This window comes from Pezoporus occidentalis, unplaced genomic scaffold (assembly GCF_034315485.1).
Source record: "Pezoporus occidentalis ecotype Australia unplaced genomic scaffold, CSIRO_AGI_Poc_V1 ctg58, whole genome shotgun sequence".
NCBI lineage: Eukaryota > Metazoa > Chordata > Aves > Psittaciformes > Psittacidae > Pezoporus > Pezoporus occidentalis.
This window is the reverse complement of record NW_026915921.1, coordinates 940,939-954,454: the sequence shown is the minus strand read 5'-3', so window position 1 is coordinate 954,454 and position 13,516 is coordinate 940,939. Positions and strand designations below refer to the sequence as shown.

At 43.1% G+C, this 13,516-nt stretch overlaps 1 protein-coding gene and 1 long non-coding RNA gene across 3 annotated transcripts in view; both read right to left on the bottom strand.

Moving 5' to 3' along the window:
* Positions 1 to 13,516, bottom strand: part of LOC134174076 (uncharacterized) — a 78,065-nt gene continuing 64,549 nt past the window's right edge. The window contains exon 2 of the long non-coding RNA XR_009968487.1: positions 1 to 1,928. This is a non-coding gene — a long non-coding RNA (uncharacterized LOC134174076). The remainder of the gene's footprint in view (positions 1,929 to 13,516) is intronic.
* LOC134174073 (NELL2-interacting cell ontogeny regulator 1-like) lies at positions 3,820 to 12,941 on the bottom strand. Of its 2 annotated transcripts, none has more exons than XM_062638652.1 (4): positions 12,769 to 12,941; positions 10,593 to 10,727; positions 8,717 to 8,805; positions 3,820 to 4,555 (listed from the first exon to the last, which is right to left on the bottom strand). In XM_062638652.1, the coding sequence occupies exons 1-4, from the start codon at positions 12,851 to 12,853 to the stop codon at positions 4,484 to 4,486; spliced, it is 381 nt and encodes a 126-aa protein (XP_062494636.1). In that variant the 5' UTR covers positions 12,854 to 12,941; the 3' UTR covers positions 3,820 to 4,483. The 2 variants fall into 2 exon arrangements, with proteins under 2 accessions (XP_062494636.1, XP_062494635.1); XM_062638651.1 differs by having other exon boundaries at positions 10,593 to 10,730; positions 12,769 to 12,926.

Here is a 13,516-nt window from a genome sequence, read left to right as displayed (position 1 = left end):
TACTCTTCACAAGCCAGATACTTCATTACAGTGTATATAGTCCAGGATGAATGTAAGAGCTGCTCAGGCAAGAAACCCTGTGTATCAAATTTACTGCATGGATGAAGTTCTCTTTAACTGGGGAAGAGAAATAACCCCCAATGCACAGAGCTTTGAAAGTCAACTTAGAGCACTATGGACGGCCTCCAATGAAAGCCTTGACTATGAGCACTCACAAATGCTGGTGACCTTTCCTTTGGTTCCAAGGTTTGTGTCTCTCACCAGCCCTTATATCAAACTGAAAAGGTGAAAAGGTTTCAGAGTGAAACCACGGTCATCGTTTTAGGTTATGGTCAAGAGCTGAGTAGCTATAACCTCACTAAACCTGGGATCACTGGGAACTTTGAGGTCTGTTGGGATTCGTGCAAAGGAAAATGCTAAGTTTCACCAGGCTCAGTGCAAAGCCACACAAAATGACAGCTCTTATCAGTATTGTTTGCCCAAATGAACATTGGTTTGATAAAAGGTTAGTCCAGATGTAATTTATGTTAGCATACCTTTCCATTACTTTGGACTAGCCACAGTTCTGTTACACAGAAAAGCTCCTACACTTGCTCTGTTGTAGAAAAGCCCCTTAGATAAATGTGCACATCAAAATGTCATGCAATAAAAATTCATTGAATTTAAAGCTACACAGAAGCTGTGTTTTGGCCATACTTTCTCTAAGAATTAACACAAGACCCTAACTGCTGTAAAGCAATAATTGACACTTCACAGAGCAAAAATACCTCAGTGATGGGATTCCTTCATTTCTCTGTCAGTGACATCTACTGGTGTTTGCATAGCCAAATGTTTAATGGAGTTTGGGAATAAAATAAAGGAATAGTGTAAAAAATAAAGTACTAGTATTTAAAAAAAAAAAGAATATAGCATCAATGCTTAGAAAACATGTAATAATTATGTGTAGCTCGGGGCTGAGGCTGCCATGCTGTTGGCCTGAGCATGAACATAAGTGTTAAGTTCTCCTGTTAATGTACACATACAGATTATTCAGACCCCCCCACCTCAACACAAGAACCTGAACACTGGCCTCCCTTGAGACCTGTTTCCTGCTTACCCTGTGGAACAGTCCAACTTGCATCACCAGTCAGCAGCCTTTCCAGTTGATTTGGTCTCTAAAAGAAGAGTGAAGCTATATAAAGAATACCAAGAGAGCTGCCAGTCCTGTTCCATTTTCAGAGTCTATCAACAAAGAGAACAAGCTATAGTTTTGTTGCTTACATGACCAGAAAAGTGCAGTATCACTCTACTTGGATTTATACAGCAACAGGTGCTCAGGTTAATGAAGAGAAGCTGCTGTATTAGTAGGTGTTAGGCAAGTCCATGGTTCAGAGCAGAAATCAAATATGACAGCCTTGACTATCAGGAAAGAGAAGTGTAGGCAGACCAATGTAAGAAATAGAATACATGTGGATATTTGCCTTTTCTTTCTCACAGCACACATGTCTGGAACTGTTTTTTCTTATGTTTTAAGCCACTTCTTCAGGAGCTTAGAGGCCTTGAAAATACCATCTCTGCCTCTCCCTATTGGAAAAAAGTCACAGCTGGAACAGCAAGCTGCAGCTAGAAGGTTAAGGGGTACCTACATGGATATTAAACTGCAAACCTATGCATAAAACCAAATAGCATGCTTGAAACTGGAGGAACAGGCCAGCATATTTTACACTGTGATCTTTATTTAATGATTTCACAGCACCTGCAGGTGTGATGGCCACCTTCCAGTGCTATTGGCACGATAATGGCTTTGCCTCAGACAGCTTTCAGTGTAGTCACAAAGCAAGAGACAATCATGTGATGTAGTACAGGGAATAAATCATGATAAGGTGGACAGCAAGAAGGATGCATGTATGTTCTGATAGAACCATAGAATGATTTGGGTTGGAAGGGACCTTGAAGCTCATCCAGTTCCCACCCCTGCCACGGGCAGGGACACCTTCCACTAGACCAGGTTGCTCCAAGCCTCATCCAACCTGGCTGTGAACACTGCCAGGGATGGGGCAGCCACAGCTTTTCTGGGCACCCTGTGCCAGCACCTCACCACCCTCACAGGGAAGAAATTCTACCTAATATCTAATCTAAATCTCCCCTCTTTCAGTTTAAAAACATCCCCCCAGTGGCCCTATTAAATACATATGAAACAACAGTTTGGATTTAACAGGGACCTTTGAATGGGGGAAAAAATACATTTCTTTTAGGAGACACGGTGCTAGTTTCAAGTATGATGGGAAGAGAAAGCCTGTTAGCACTAACCCTTTCAATTTTTCATGTTACAAATGTCAGGCTTTCAGAGGGCAGAGAAAATACTGTAAGAGGCAAAACAGTGCCAGAGCCATCAGAGACGTAGGACCATGAGTTTGGAAGGCATTTCCCAGCTCAGTATCATGACAAACAATCACTTTCAGACATTTTTTTTTCACATGCACAAGTGTTTTCTACTCATGAGTGCCTCAGTGCAAGGTTTCTTTATAGCACAGGAGAGAAAATCTGCACATCCAATGGTCAGCACATGGGTAACTAGGACAGTTATGCAGTACCTCAGGACAGCAAACTAGGCTTGAGCAAAAAGCCAAGAGGTTGAGCAAAACTCTGCTGCTACTTTGGTGGGTTTGAGCAAGAGGTAAGGCAGAACAGTCATTCAACTGAAGGAAAATAGGTAAGGTGGGCTTTAAAGGAGCATACAGAAATTTCCACTAGGAAATTCATGATTCTAATGGATCTTCTGCAGGCTGAAAGACTTCAATACTTTCACATTCTGAGGAAGTCATTCTCTTCCTTGGAATGTTATTCCTCTTTCCCCATCAATTCCCCTCCTGACTGCTTTCTCTTGGGGCAACAGCTATCATGTCCTATGCTTCACTACCCCAGTTCTGTTGACGTGAACCAGAAGGTAGAGGTGTAGCAAAATGACTGAAGGAACCAATTCTGGTACTTCCTCAAAGTTGTGCAATGGGAATGTTGGCTTCCCAAGTAAAAAGAGGCCCTTCCTCACAATGTCTTCCCTGGACCAAGGAATGAGATACCAGTGTTGCTCAGCACCATGTTCACTCACTCCATGGTAAATTGGAGTGCCACTCATTGCTCCTGAAGTGCTGCCAGTTGGACCTAAAGGGACTGCTGACCTGAGGAGTATCAGCCCCACTGCTCTCACTTGCAGTGGCTACATACAGAGTCGTCAGGACTGGGGGCCAGCACTTCACTGAGAAACCCCTGGGCCTAGAGAGGGCAATGCCAGACTGGAAGAGGGAATGGAGGTTGCACAGAGGGAGAGCCAAGGCAGGTCCAGAGCAAAGCAGAGGAATACAGCCAAGCTAGAACAAGAGGACAGCCCAAGTGCAGCACAACCCAAGAAGCTCTGATCTGCTAGAGCCAGGATCAGCTGAAGCCCTCCAAAGGGGGCTTTGCTTCACGAAGTCCAGAAAATACTCAGCCATGTGTAAGGACTGCTGCCCCTTCCCCTTCTCTGGGAGTAGAGCTGCAGGGGAGGCTTGCAGTTACCTTATTCTGCCAAGCAGCGAGATATGAGCTGTGTCAGTGCTCCCAATGCTGTGTAGACAGGCCTAGTGAAGAACACAGGGCACAGGAGATCCTTGCAGGAAGAAACTCATAAACTTCTTGCACAGAGCTTTCCTGCACCATGATGTTGAGCAGTTGCTGGTGGTAGCATTTGGTAGAGCTGGAACTGGCAAAGCTGCCTACTCATATCCTTATTCTCCTATTCTATCTATTCAACCTGCTATTTAGAGATACAGTGGGTTAAAAATGGAGTGTTAAGGGAAGGAGTAGAAGAAACTAAAGGTTTTAATTAAAGAAGACAATACTCTTATGCAGGATACCAGGAAACTCAGCACTAAGATATAAACTGTTTTGCTCCAAGTACAGCACACATATAACTCCTCATGGCACATACCTCATTACAGCTGACAGAACTACAACATGCCTGATATGTACTCAGTGCAGACAGTAAACAGAAAGGACTTCCATCATCTTTAATACACAGGCAAAGCCTACAGAGACCACAACGTCCTGTCTCAATATAACTGGGTAAGTTGCCACAGATAGATACATGTTCATATTAGAGACAAAAGCCAGCTGCAAGCACCACTAGAGCAGTGCTGGCCATAATTATCTTGTGGGTTACACTTGGCCAAGTCTCATTTAAAAGTCAAAGCAGGTAAATTTCTCCCGCACTTCAATACCAAGTAACAGATTCACTGAGCTGAGCCTTTACTGGTAACCCAGTGGCTGTGAAAAGAGTACTCTTTACAAAAAAAAAAACAAACAAAAACAAGCCCAGAATAGACAAATACATAAAACACAGCTCTCCAGTTTCCTCTGTACATTGGGGCATACATGCTTGCAACATGAATTCCATAAGGCTGTCTTTTACACAGCTGCATTTCAAACACCGCTGAAGAGGTGATGCTCCTTAGCTGGCCTCCAGGATTCAGTTCAGCAAGTTTGCAGTTACACAGTCACATAGGTTTCTCTTTTCTACCTGAAGAAGCAGAGTTTCTGTCTGTAAGAGAGGGGAACAAAAACAACATCAAAAAGCAACTGTCAGCACTTGTGGCTTCAGGAGATGCGTGATGGAGCACACAGAGCTGTTTGACATCAACATCATACCTTCATCTCGGTTTGTCTATTATGAGTTGAAGCTGTAGCTGAGAATCAGTCTGATCCAAGAGAGGACTTTCCCTTTATTGTCATGGGACACACAAGCTATGGGAAGCCCACTCACCAAATTAACCCCCACTGGTGCAACCAGCTACATCCTTAATCTGCCTGTTTTGTGATTCTCATATGAGATGGAATTGCTGTGTGATTAAAGGCTCTGTTTTAAAAGCTGAGTTATCCACTGACCCACATCAGATAAAGGCACTTAGAGCAGAGCTGGGCTGCTTACCACCAGCCTTCTTAGTACAGCACAACCTGAAAATCTGTTGGACAGGTTTGTTTCCCATATGATAAATCACTAGACATAGCCCTGTGGGTTTATATTAAATCAGATATCGTTTTTGATTGTATCAGCTGCCCTGCAAAACTGGAAACATCTGATCAGACTTGGTTAGACACATAAAAGACACTCAATCACCACCTTCTAACCATCTCCCTGACATTGTTTGCAATGGTTTGAATAAGGCAGGTTGACAGTGTGCCAACAGCTTTGGAGCTAAGCCCCAAGGCTGCTTACCATCTTCTGTACCTTTAATAACATTTCCAAGCCTTTGTTTTCACTTTCATGGGCACATCTAACTTAATGTGCTGTGAACATTCCAAATAACCACTGACAGTATAGAAAGGAATAAAGAACAAAATGAATAGCACTAAATACAGCTTTTCTGACTGTTTTGAGAGTGTGATCCCAAACCCATTTGCACAGAGATTTGTTACCCCCTTGGTGGGTTAAAGCACATGTAAAAAACCCACAAAAACTAAACCAGGGCAGGGTCCAGATTCTGAACCTACAAAAAGCCTTCTAAATTCCAGCTAAAATGCAGTTCCTGAGCTCCTTAAAGTTGTAATCCATGTCTGCTGGTAAATCCGTCTGACAAATGGGTTGGAATTTTGAAGGAAGTGTCTAGTGTGCAGACTTAGAGCCACCTGTGTAGCTCATGGACTGGATTTGTTTTATTGCTCCCTGCTGGCCTCTGCCTTGAGCAGCTTTTCATGCAGTAGGGAGCTGGCTGTAAGCTGGATGAATGGCTTTGATGATAGCAGCTTCCTCCCAGCAGTAGAAGAACCCTCCCCCCAGTTCATGATCAGAGCTGCACCTGCCATGTACTGTGCTTTGCCTGAGTGGTTCACCACAGATATTCCCAGAAGAGATCGTTCAGAATTGGTTACTGCTGTTAAAACAGCTAATGCAGCCTGCAGCCTGCTCCAGGGACCAGCAGCAACCAAACGGTGGAAAACAGTATGGAGGGGGGCAAACTGAGGTGGTATGTGCATGGGTAGAAGCCAGCCTCTCAGAGGTGGTCTGGGATACTTCACCCACTGCATGAGTAAAATGCAGCCACAGTGTCCATCAGTAAGTGATCCTCATATCTGTGTAGGTTACAGATATGTCTAATCTCGTGAAAGGAAGGAGATATGAGGATGATAATGTTGATACAAGGATGATCAGGGGCTGGAGCATTTCCCATACAAAGACAGACTGAGAAGGTTGGGGCTGTTCAGCCAGGAGAAGAGAAGCTGTGTGGAGACCTCATAGCAGCGCTCCAGTATCTGAAGGGCACCTACAAGGATGGGGGAGAGGGACTGTAGCAATAGGACAAGGGGTGATGGGTTCAAACTTAAACAGGGGAAGTTTAGATTGGATATAAGGAAGAAGTTCTTTACTGTGAGGGTGGTGAGGCACTGGAATGGGTTGCCCAGGGAAGTTGTGAATGCTCCATCCCTGGCAGTGTTCAATGCCAGGTTGGACAGAGCCTTGGGTGCCATGGTTTAGTGTGAGGTGTCCCTGCCCACTGCAGGGGGGGTGGAACTGGATGGTCTTAAGGTCCTTTCCAACCCTAACCATTCTATGATTCTATGATATAGCCTATGTCCCCCATAAATGGCTATGTGACCTAGGCTACAGTCAGTATGCTTTGCAAGACACAATGCAGATAAACACAGGGCAAATTAAGTGTGAAAACTCTTGAGGTGTGCAATAAAACTATACGGCTTCCCCTGTAAAGACCTGCAGGGTGAGATCTGCAGGAAGAATTAAATGGGAATTTTCTCTCTGTGCTTTTGAGCATCACTCCCCCTCCAACACAGTTAAGATTTGCTTAGTCATCAACTAAAAGTCTTGCCTGGAAACAAAAGGGTTTTTCAAGGAAATGAGTGTCTCCGGTGGGAATATTTACAAAGGGAATTGTATTTTCAGGGACAGAAACATTTGCTTCACTAAGCAGTAAAAGAGATTAAAATAGTCCATGTAAAATATATATGTGGCTGAAAGCAATTGTGTTAAACCTCTCAGTTTGCATCAAATTGGGCCACAACTGAATAATAAAACTAAGAACTGAAACACTGTAAAAGGTAACTCAAAAAAAACCCAACCCTCAACTATTAAATATTTCCACATCTTTTGAAGAGTTAGGCAGAATTCCTCCTTTAATGACTGGAATAGGCCTGTCCTAGTGCAGAGGCACTGAAAGATCTCAATATGGATTCAATTATTTAGATTTCAAAGTGAAAGAAAGTAATAGGTTTGTTTTGGTGAGAATATACCATGGAGCCACATTTTCAGGCTTGCTGTCAGGTCTACAACTGTGGAAGTCAATAACAGGACATTCCTCTCAACCAAACCTTTGTTGTATCCTCATTTCCTCTCCTTGCCTGTCTTTTATTTTCATTTTTTAAAAAGTATTAAACCCCAGTTGCTCTCTCTAAGACTTTACTGCTACTCCTGCTTTGGAGAGCTATATTTTATCAAGCTTCTCTCTTGGTCTGCAAGCTGTAAGTGTCTCAAAGGTGGCACTGCCATGGCCACACAGCCAGAGGAGATTTTAGGAGTTGAGATATTCTTGAATCAAGATTTAGGAATTCTGGTGAAAAGTTGAAAGCTTTGTAAAAGATGGCAAAGGTGCACTGGAACCACTAGAGCGCAAGCTGAACATCTTGTTTGGGCTCTGCGCACTGCTGAGCAGATGTATTCATTAGCAAGATTTCTTCATGAAGAAGCCCAAAATACATTTGACCTGTAATTATTGAACAGATTTTGTTTAAGTGTAAATGTCCTACATACCAATCTGGTTGTTCTGGAACGTTTGTTTGTTTTCTATAGTATGGCCCAATTCCAGGCATCTTCATTCCTACACCTGCATTTTCACCTAAACATCATGGACCCTGTTTGGAGTTACCTCAAAGCATTCTTCAAAGGTGCTAGTTCAAAGTGCAGGCTTTGAACTGTGAACAACCTTGACTATAGGACAGCAAAAAGGTTTGAGTGCCTTCTGTTGGAAAACCTGTGCAAGAGTGTAGATAAAGCACTTCAGCTAAAGGGTACACAGGAGGTGGGGGGAAAGCCACCCTCCTGAGACACAGCTAGTCACAGAATGCAGGTTGCAGTAGCAAGAGACAGATTTTAATTATCTCACAGAAAGAAGACACCAGCCTTGGCAAATTCTCCTCACTGACTGCAAGCCAAACAAGTTTAATTCCCTACACTGTTCTATTCTGTGGCATTTTTCATCATTATGGAGTCAGAGCAATGTAAGAAGTATCTACTTTACAAAAGATGATGTTTCCTCCCTTAGCCTCTCCTCGGGGGTAAAAGCATGTGCAGGGCAGTATTTTATTTTTGTAGTCTTTTTGTTTGAGCTGGCTCTCTCCTTTTGGGTAATAAATATAAATGATTCTCTCACCTTACTCCCTCTAACATAAAAACAAAGATGTGTGCTCAGCGTTTGGAATGAGAACAGCTAGCAATGTGAACAGTTGCAGCTCTGCAGGAGGACAGAGGGCTGAGGACTGCCAATTCACTCCTTAAGCTCCTCAGTGTCTCTGATACCCCAAGGCAGAAGAATCCCACAGATTATCATATAGAGAGGTGAAATGTGATCACCCAGCCTCACCTCAGAAGATAGCACAGTACAGTTAACTAAGTATCCCATGCAAAATCCTGGTTTACTTTTATCCACAGCATTTTCTTCCATAGTAAGAACAATGAAATGGAATGTTTCCATACCCGTGTGTCTAGGTTATATGCCGTCTTCTTTAAATCCTGCAGAGCCCTCTGCATGAATTCAAATGCATGGCAGTCAACACAGGGACGACCTAGGAGAACATTTAGTAGAGTATTTAGTAGAGAATCATAAATATATGGCATCAAGTATTAAGTAGAAGGAATAAACAGAGCTTTTGAGTATGAAGAAGAGCTACAGGAAAGAGTCCTTAGGGTGTGCACTAGTGTATGTGTTCTTAAACAATCCAGGATATGGTAAATGGTGCATCATGGTGGTCACCCAGTCTCTCAATGACAAAACAATTACTTCAATAAATTTGCACTAAAGATTTTCTTCTTCCTTTATTGCTGCTCCCCTGATCGTTCTCTTGTCGCAGTTCATAGTGGAAACACTAAACCCATAACTGAGTCTTTCGTTTGGCTCCTCCAACCCTGAGCGCATTTTGAACCTCATCTTCAGATTGTTCAGAAATCACCTCTGAAAGCATGAGCCTGCTCTCTGGGAAATCTTATGTCCTGATCTCACAAACTTGAGCTCTAAATATAAAGCTAATGGAAGAAAATTGACTACAATATCACAAAGACAGATCACTTTGCCTCTAACTGAACACGATACAGCTCTGTCCAAAGCCAGTGAAGCAAGCAGCAGATAAACACAACACCCTGTCATTGCTGGGCATTGCTGATAAGCAGAACTGCTGCATTCTGGACTAATTGCAGTGTTTAAGATAATATTCCCATATCTAGATATCCAGACTGAAGGTCACAAGGCTTGCTCTGCCTTGATCATCATGTAACACAAAGTTGTGCCTTAACAGATAGCAGCACTGAGACAGAACAAATATAGACACGATGAAATGTCTTTGAATCATCAGGCTCTACATATGCTCTTATTTGCTTCTCAGTGCCTGTGCCTCTCTGACAACTTCCTAGGAAATATTGCACAAGTGAGAAATTCCAAGAGCAGGTTTAGTTTGCTCTCTGAGGTCTGGTAAAGGATGAAACCTAAAGTGATAGAAAATCCTGCAGGATCTGTCAGCCTATACTGCAAATACTGGATATTGGACTGATTACTACATGCCTCTGATAAGCTGGAGCATGAGCTTCCAGCTCATGAACTGTGTGCTAAGCAGCAGACAGGAATCCTGCCTGCTGGAGAAAAGGAGCCTGCCAAATTCTTTAACTGGCTTAGAAAAAACACAGATACGTACAAAACCAATACTGAGCAGCATTAAAGATCTCTCTCACTGTTGTACCATGACCCAACTTTGCTGCTATTATATTTGCACCAGACAAAAGGAGAGGACAGTATTTTCCACATCAACAACTTGATGCAAGGACCTGTCATTACACTTATGACATAAAAATAAACTCAACACAGATGAGCAAAGAATTAGGTGGCTGAAGGCTGCAAGATTAGGTGTTGACACATGTGCTTTTTTTGGCATCCTCTTTGTGAATGATTTTAATGAAAACTACTGACTTCAATACAGCAAATATTAGGAAGAATGAAAGATGTCATGAAGAGTCAGTGTCAGTGGAAAAATGCAAGTCTCAATAAGTGTCTCTGCAAATCAAACAGGGAGACTTCTGCCATAGAAAGGGCTAACACAATGAAAGGGTTGTACAAAGGAAAAGGTGGCCGATTTCAAGTACAAGGAAGACAGCAACAGGCAAGATAAAAGGGTAAGAGACTGGAGAGCATTGGATGCATGAATAAAACAGCCCTGGTATGACATCAAATTGTGGTTTTAAAACAACATAAGCAAGACATGTCCAAAATAGTCTGAATTATTTGGACAAGCTTCAGTGATGTGAAGTTCTGCAAAATTAAAACTACAGCACATGCTGTATGAGAGGACTGGAGGGTGGTACGTACTTTCAGCTGGTATGGCTGTTCCCGCTTCTTGATCACATCTAACAGGCTCCACAAGCAGCAGTGCAACCACAAAGACTAAAGGAATTGTAAGGACCACTCTTCTCAGAAGGGAGGGTGCCAGCATCTTGGGAATGGCTGCTTCTCAGTTTATAAAGAGATAAAAACAAGTTAGTGAGGAGAACATTACAAGTACAAGGGGTTTGTGACAGAGAACTTTATATTCTTGATGGTTAAAGCATTGGCACTCTTCCTTTGACAGAAAATTAATATCCCAAGATATACAGCATGGGCCAAAGTTTTCTGTACTTTTCCAGCAGTGAAAATAAACCCAACGGGGAGAGAATATCCCTAGACATGAAGGAAAACATCAGAAAACAGTTTTTGGTTTCATTTACAAGGCAGGATACCAGCAGTTTTGCCTGCTCTGTGACTCCAATTCTTTTTTTATCTATCTACACAGTCCCAAACTAGTGCATGAATCTGGACAGCTGGCTCGCTGTTAGACTTCGAGACCAAAGCTGCATTATAGAGCAAGAGGAAACACCCCTGAACCTGGAAATGAGGGTTTTACCCTCTGGTTTGCTTTGCTGGTGCACCATATTTTCCCAAGTAACCATTATCATTAACTACACATCACACTGATGATAAAACCTTATTCCTTTACTAAAGTAGCTGGAGGAAAAGACTTTCATTAAATCTCCACAAATTCATAGATAAAAACTTCTAATGGTAAATGCATGAAAACTTTTTCACCTTCTGTTTCCCCTCCTAATCTGGCCTTCAGAACTTAATTTACAGCCATCCATTTGCTGCTGAACATCACAGCCAGGCCATACCATGCCCTGAAGCCTGGTCCAGCAACAACTCCCCTTCACACAGAGGCAGAATTCTTTCTAAGAGCACAGGTTTCAAATGAGGTATGTTCTTGATCCAACAGGTAAACTGATCGGATCAAAAGGGAACACAGGAAACTTGGACTGGCTCAAGCTGCAACTGCCTGTTAGAGACTTCAATCCAAGCCTCAAGGATCCTGGCACACTGCTAGGATAGTCCTTAGTTCAGCCAAGTTTACCTTCCGTTCCTCTATGTTCAAATGGAAGAAAGAAAGAATCAAATAAGGTTAAGCTGCAGCAACACAATAAAATCCACCTGAAAAATCTCTTCACCTAAACTCTGGAAAGCAGGACAACGTTCTGTCTCTTTCTTGGTTTTAATGGTGCATACTAAGCAAAAGATGTTGCAGAAGAACATCAAATATGCACGTACTGAATGCAAGAGTACAGCACTCCCCCAAACAGCTTGTATTTCACGTTTGGAGGGGCAGTATATATGCAATCCACTGTTTCAGACACAGCTAATCTGAAGTTGCAAATTCTGCATGAACACTTGCACCACGTGCAAACCAGCAATCCATCCAGTAAAGGAGCAGCATTATACACATCCCTTTCCTGTGCACCTCGACCAAAACATAAGTGTAGGGGATGATTCAGAAGTCAGAGACACACAGGCACACGTAGAGTCACAGACATATTTGGGCCCACACTAAAATAAAGATCTAGTAATGTTATTCCTATGACCTCAGAACTGGGTTTCCTATCCCTCACGCTATTTACAAGTGATTGGATAGGATCCTTTTCTTTATTCCTACAATACTTAAAACAAAGGGATTACAATTATAATAAGCATCTTGGGTTTTCTATTTCACGAATGGTGATCTGCAATCAAAGCAAGTACAATAAAAGACACCAGGCTTTGCAACAGGATGCAACAGAGTGTCTCAAAGTCACAGTAAATTAGGATAACATCAGCCTCCTTTGAAGGTCCCTAATGCAGAAGCCTCCTGTCAGTAGGGTCAGAGGTTATTCTCATAGTTGACTGAGAGCCTACAAAGGTTCAACAAACAAAGCAGATACCTTGCTGAACTTGTTCAGGGTACCTTTCACATCACCCACCCCATATTCAGCTCAGCTTCGGATGTGAGTCCCACTGCAGAACAGCTGCTCCCCTAACTACTGCCTCTTAGTTATTCCATGGGGATTTGCTATCTGTGAGGAAGAATCCTGACAGGCTTCAAGGACAGTTTTTCCCTGCTGTGCAAGTGGGAGACAGGTCTGTGCATGGGCTTCTGTGAAAGAGAAAAGTCACCCCCTGTAACAAAGGAAGAAAATATCAGTACCTGATCTCTCTCTCGTCTTTGTGATGGTCTCTTTGAAATGGCCGCTGCAAACTGCTAGCAGAACAAGTGCAGCATTTCTGAGCATGTGCACTGTCTCTTTTTAACCTTCTCTGAAAGAGGTTATTACTATGGGGAGATTTCTGCCATGGCAACAATGCAGAGCACTGCAGCACACAGCACAGATTTAAAGAGGAACAGACTGTGTCTTCCAGGTCTGGAGAAGGATGTTTCTGCCTTGACATGTGAGTTCCTGCAGGGACTTACCTGCTCCGGGTAAGGTTTTTAAAGCCAGGCCATTTGATTCACCTCTCCTGAATGGCTTTCCCGACGTCTGCTCAGCTGGATGCCTGATGCAAGCAACTTGCTTCCCTAGTGCCTGAAACTAACCATGACAAATTACACCTGCCTTATGGGAAACCAGGGAAAACCACAGGATCGCCCTCAGGAACTGCAGGACACGTCACAGGTGAGGCTTTGGCAAAGGGCAAGAACTGTTCAGTGCACAGTCTGACATTGAATGGTTTGAGTTACAGGGGTCATAACGACCCATGCTTGCTCTCCTGGGTGTTCCTGTGATCCCAGTCTCAGGGCTGCCAAAGAAGGAGTGCAGACACTTAAACTCTGAGTGGGAACTTGAGTCCCAGCTCAGAGTAAACTTCACCCCCTTTTCCAGCCTGCACCTCTGCTCCCCTTTCAATGCCCCTACAAACTATACTCCAGAACAGCACTGGTGGCATTTACGCTGAAT

What these genes read in the sequence shown, in the direction of transcription:
- LOC134174073 (XM_062638651.1), bottom strand. Translation starts at nt 12,853, where the DNA reads ATGCTCAGAAATGCTGCACTTGTTCTGCTAGCAGTTTGCAGCGGCCAT. An exon ending in AACAGCCATACCAGCTGAAA is followed by an intron (nt 8,806 to 10,592) that starts GTACGTACCACC and finishes ATGTTCTCCTAG; the next exon opens with GTCGTCCCTGTGTTGACTGC. An exon ending in CATATAACCTAGACACACGG is followed by an intron (nt 4,556 to 8,716) that starts GTATGGAAACAT and finishes CCTCTCTTACAG; the next exon opens with ACAGAAACTCTGCTTCTTCA.